At 50.0% G+C, this 5,703-nt stretch overlaps 1 protein-coding gene across 1 annotated transcript; it reads right to left on the bottom strand.

Annotated features, from left to right (window-relative positions):
* Positions 1 to 612: 612 nt before the first annotated feature.
* On the bottom strand, positions 613 to 4,811 carry NXT1 (nuclear transport factor 2 like export factor 1). The gene is made up of 2 exons (XM_003798475.3): positions 4,591 to 4,811; positions 613 to 1,388 (listed from the first exon to the last, which is right to left on the bottom strand). Exon 2 carries the CDS (start codon positions 1,325 to 1,327, stop codon positions 905 to 907), a length of 423 nt encoding a protein of 140 aa, XP_003798523.1. The 5' UTR covers positions 1,328 to 1,388; positions 4,591 to 4,811; the 3' UTR covers positions 613 to 904.
* Between the last annotated feature and the right edge of the window lie 892 nt (positions 4,812 to 5,703).

The raw sequence follows: 5,703 nt of genomic DNA, 5'->3' as shown, positions 1-5,703 counted from the left end.
GCCTTCTTAGTAGCTGCGACTGTAGGCATCTGTTCTCATACCAAGTTAATTTTTTAAAAAATTTTCTAGAGATGAGGTTCTCACTCTGTTGCCTAGGCTCACTTTCTCTTTATAAGAAAGTTCAATATGACTCATTTGTAAGCAGTTTAGTCTTTCATCTGTTTTCATCATTCAACTTTTTTTTTTTTTGGCCAGGACTGGGTTTGAACCCGCCACCTCCGGCATATGGGGCCAGCACCCTACCCTTTCCATCATTCAACTTTTAGCTAAGGTACTAAGGTAGGACAGAGATTAGGTGATTCTGATGTATCCTAAAGTGAATTACACATTAGACAACTAGAATGGTTTTGAAAAATGCCAACACACAGCACTCCCTCAGAGATTTGGGGTAGCTAGTCTGGCGTGTGGTCTGGACATAGGCAACTTTCAGTGTCCCCAAGGATTCTAATGTGCAGAAGGCTGTGAGCCACAGTTCCAGGTCACCTGTGTGCATACCTATTGAACCTCATACCTGGACCTCATACCTCTGCAGAGGCTTTCTACTGGGCTTTTTGCCTTTAACCTTCCTTCTCCGCCTTCCTCAAAACCTAATCAAATACATCAGGCAAGGGGAAGAAATAACATTTGTATTACTATATTATTTGTTAGAATTTCCAGAATCAGGGGCTCCACTGGTCAAGTAGAAAAATACAAAAGTTTACTACTTTTAAAAGGAAACTATGACAAACAAGTATACTTAGGAATGGGGCACCTAGAACTTGAACAACTCCAATTCAGCCTCAGCACAGTGTAGTCTTGCAGTGCCCCTGCAATAACAGAAATGAACCTGTGTTTCCCACATCTGAGATTTGAGATCTGTCTCTACAGAGTTGGGGCTGAAGCAAAGAGACCTTTGTTGTCCCCACTAGTTGGCCCAGTCTTGGAACCGGAAGCAGTCACTTGCAATCTTCCACACAGAGTTGCTGGGTGAGGCTTGGGCAGTCAGGATGAAGTTCTGGTTGAAGTCCCGTTGTTTGTTGCCCTCAAACTTCACCGTTCCACAGATCACAACAAGGACTGTGGTCTGGCTTGGTGTGGCTTCATCATGAACAGGTTGGCAGTCTACCACATTAATCTGGAACTCACTGGAAGGCAACATTTCGAAAAACTCACTCAAAGATTCTTGTCCGGAAACAGCATTTCCATTCCAAACCAGGGTGGCTGTGCCCATATACAGGCGGGACAGCAAACGCCGCCGCTTATCCATGGTGGTATAGTAGACGTTGACAAACTCCTCGGCAGCTCGGCAGGCCTGATCCACATATGTCTTGAAATCCACGGAGGCCATCTCTGGTTCTGTGGGAGGAGGTCTCCACCAGGGTGTTTCTTCTGACTTGGGGAGCCAGGGGCTGTAGGACAGTAAGGGTGAAAAGAATCTACATGAATGCAAAGTTCATTCTGCTCTGACAATTGAACAATCCTCCTTTTCTACTGTAAAAGCCTGTGCTTGCTGATGGAAAAGAGAATATCACCACAGTGTACCTCCAATACTTAATTAAAAAGCTCAGTACCTCTGTGTTTAGAATATGATTAGTTCGCTGTTTTAAACTGGTGGAGCCAACAACTGTGGATACAAACTCACAAACACAGAGGGCCAATTGTGCTACGCCATTTTATATAAGGAAGTTGAGCACAGAAGGGATATGGTATCCACTAAAGATCTCAGAACCAATCCTGTGCAGATAAGGAGGGCCAACCATATTATAAATTTTGTTTGTTTTTTTTGAGACAAAGTCTCACTATGTTGCCCTCAGTAGAGTGCTGTGGTGTCACAGCTCATAGCAACCTCAACTTTTGGGCTTAAGCAATTCTCTTGCCTCAGCCTTCCAAGTAGCTAGGATTACAGGTGCCTGCTATAATGCCTAGCTATTTTTTTGTTGCAGTTGTTGTTTAGCAGTTCCGGGCAGGGTTTGAACCTGCCAGCTCCAGTTTATGTGGCTGGCACTCTAACCACTGAACTATGGGTGCCAAGCCGGTACTATAAATTTTAAAAAGCTCATATTATAAGATAGAGTCCATTTAACTATGGAAGGCCACCCTTTACTGGAAGCTTGGAACAGGTGCAACCACTCCTGAATAAAGACAGTGGGCCAAGTTGAAGAGTAGTCATTAGCCCAGTAAAGGCCAATTGCACCAATGAAATATGCTTGTCAGCTGGTGAGTCTGGGAAGGCCTGTTGTGAGCTCACCCAGCAGGGACTGGGGGCAGGAGAAGGCAAGTTTCTTTTCTTTTTTTTTTTGCAGTTTTTGGCTGGGGCTGGGTTTGAACCCGCCACCTCTAGCATATGGGGCTGGCCCCCTACTCCTTTGAGCCACAGGCGCTGCCTGAGAAGGCAAGTTTCTTAAGAGTGTAAAACAGCAAAGCCATGAGAATGGGACCAAAACAGTGGCCATAATCCCCATGATGAACTATAAGAAGCAGACCTCCTGAATGAGCAGGAGTTTGAAGGGAGGACATCTAGCTTCTGTGGGTGCTAATACCTACCAGGTAAGTCCTGTGGAGCCACAATGCCACAACTGAAAGGTTCATTAGAATTCAAGACGTCTGTTAACTGTCAATTTTCTTCCTTAAATATCGCTTATGAAAAAGATAAAAGTGCAGGGGGAGGTGGCTCATACCTATAACCCTAGCACTCTAGGAGGCCGAGGCGGGTGGATTGCTTTAGCTCACAAGTTCAAGACCAGCCTGAGCAAAAGTGAGACCCTGTCTCTACTTTAAAAAAAAATAGAAAACTGCGGCAAGAGGAATGCTTGGGCCTGAGTGGGAGGCTGCTGTGAGCTATGATTTCAGAGCACTCTACACAGGGCAACAGCTCAAGACTCTGTCTGAAAAAAAATAAATAAATAAAGAAAAGAAAAAAAACAAAACGAAAAAAAGAGTCCACACAGTGCTGGCAAAGAGTCAGGTACTGTAAAGGCTGACAAAGATGGTGGTGGTGCTCTAGTGAAGAGCTGGGAGGAAGCCTGGTTCCAGACATGAGCAGTTAAGAAGCCATCACAGACATTGATCCTGCCTCAACAAACACTCTAAACCAGGTACAGTCGGTTGTCACTTGATATATGTGGGGGATTGGTTCAACCTCATGAAGACACTAAAATCCACAGATGCTCAAGTCCGTGACATAAAATGGTGCAGTATTTGCAGTATTTGCCTATAACCTATGTGTATCCTCCTGTATATTTAAAATCATCTCTAGCTTACAATAGCTAATACAATGTAAATGCTATGTGAAAAGTTGTTATATTACACTGTTTAGAAGATGATAAGGTCTGCATGTGTTCAGTACAGAAAGACTTTTTTTTTTTTTTTTTGAGACAGAGCCTCAAGCTGTCACCCTGGGTAGAGTGCCTTGGCATCACAGCTCACAACAACCTCCAACTCCTGGGCTCAAGCGAGTCTCCTGCCTCTGCCTACCAAGCAGCTGGGACCACAGGCGCCCGCCACAACGCCTGGCTAATTTTTGGTTGCAGCCGTCATTGTTGTTTGGCAGGCCGGGGCTGGATTCGAACCTCCAGCTCAGGTGTATGTGGCTGGAGCCTTAGCCGCTTAAGCTACAGGCGCAGAGCCAAGAATTTTTTTCTTAATATTTTTGACCCACAATTGTTGAATCCACAGATGTAGAACCCTGGGATACGGAGGGCTGACTGTATTTGCTAAATGCTTTATACACACTTCTCATTTAACTGTCATCACAAACGGATGAGAAGGTTTTTACTGTGACAATTTTACAAATGGGTAAAGGGAAACTTATGGCTGGATCAGGGGCATAAAATAACAATCCTAATTTATCATTTGTTAAGAACACGAGAGGCTCTGAAAATTTTGTCAAAACTGTGCTGTCCTTCTACTTGCTTATTTTATAAGTTCCTACACTTCTGAAACCAAGTCTGTAGGAACACAACTCCAGGACTGGTGGCTTGGAAATTCCTTGCAGGGGCCCCCATTTCTCTCTGGCTGGAATTTCTACCCGACCTCCCCGCCTCCTTCGGAGCGCCAGTCCCTCACTACCTCAGCTCCCCCGGAGACCTTCCTTCTCCCCCTCTGCTCCCCGCTCGCTCTTTGCTCCTCTAAGCGGTCCTACGACCAGTCGCGCCCCCATACCCAGTAAATGACCACCTCCGCGCTGGGTTTCTCATCACCCACGCGGTAACGGCCTCGTCTCGCTCAAATCAGAAAGAGGCGAAGAGGAAGGCGGAGAAGGGAAGCAAGAGGCTGTAAGGTCGCCGTCCCGTCTCCGACGCGGGTCCAGAGTCGTCTCCACAGCCGCGCAGGCCGCGTTTCCGGCGCGAGTCGCTTTCTCACCCGCGCTGGACGGAGCATGCCCTTCCCGCCACCTTCCGCCTGAAAACTGCTCCGCGCAGGGCGCTCCTCTCCCCCTCCCAAGGCGAATCTGCTGCCACGCGTTCTCAACAGGCAAAACCCGATGCAGCCTGCAACGGCACCGCGTGGACGAAGGCAAACCCGCGCGCGTCTCACTGTTGACAACGGGGCTGTTCTGGGGCCGTCCCGGCCTGCGCACTGGCCCCGGGAGGGGGAGGGTCGGCAACCTACCTGCGTGGTAACGCTCAGGTCTGCACCGGCCTCGCAACCTACTGTCGGGAACGCCCCCGTCCTCCTGCGCGGGCCGAGCTCCTCCGAGGGCCCAGCGCTGGTCACGGGGTAGGTCTGCCGAGGCCGCGAGAGGGAGCGCGGGAAGAGCTGAGCTTTTCCCCTCCTCGTTCTCCCGGGACGCTCCGTTGGTGTTGCCAGGACCTGAGAGCCCGGGAATGTTCCGTCGCAGTTTATACGCGCGCGGCCAGGCTGGCTCGGCGCAGACTCTAGCACTTTGGCCCCGCCCGCTCCCGCCTCTCTGTGACTGGCAGCTCGGTCAGCCAGCAGGTGGGCGGGCAGGAGACTACCTCCGCCCAGGTGTGGCTCGAAGGAGGCGGTGGCTTCCAGGAGTGTCACCTTCCCAGAAGCCCCCGGCAAATCCGCGCTCGAGTTTTTATTGGTCTAACTGGGACACAAAATCAGGCGCGATTGGTTTGGTGGGATCTCTGATTGAATGACAGCTTCCATGTCCCGCCCCCGGAACTAGGGATGAAGTCTTCTCTGTTCAGCAGGTTGGGAGGTCGCTTGGAAGTAACGAGCGGGACATGGGCGTGAGCCCGCGATGATTTAGATGATTTCAGACTCCTAGTCTTAACGTCTTGAGGCAGTAGGGGGAAACAGTCGCAGAGCAGCACGAGAAGCCGCAGACCGATCCCACCGAGGCGTCACTTAGGCACATCGCGCGGGCGCCGGGAGGCTCGCTGGGCGCCCGGGAGGCTGGACGCCCCGCTCCGGGAGGCGGCGGGGCCTCTGCAGAGGTCTGCGCGGCCAGCCGCCCGAGCTGATCCTTCCCCTTTGTAGTTTAAGCCTCTGAGAGCTGACGTCTTAAACTGACTTTAGTCAAATGCGAGAAGAGGTGAGGGTGAGGATGTGGGTAAGGCTGGAAAGTGACAAGACGCTACAGGGGAGCTAGGTTAGTCTGCCTCCGGTGAAGTGAGGAGCTCCACTGTGCGGCAAAGTCGGGGTGCGGTGTTAACTGTTCTTCAGCGTCCAAACCAGCTACATTTCAGCTGTGGTGCAATGAGGGCCGAATCTTTACTGGCTCTTAAGAACAACGGGCTCAACAGAATGGAA

This window comes from Otolemur garnettii, unplaced genomic scaffold (genome assembly GCF_000181295.1).
Source record: "Otolemur garnettii isolate 467f Iridium unplaced genomic scaffold, OtoGar3 scaffold00136, whole genome shotgun sequence".
NCBI lineage: Eukaryota > Metazoa > Chordata > Mammalia > Primates > Galagidae > Otolemur > Otolemur garnettii.
Note: the sequence above shows the minus strand (reverse complement) of the source record. Positions and strands in the feature narration are given on the sequence as shown.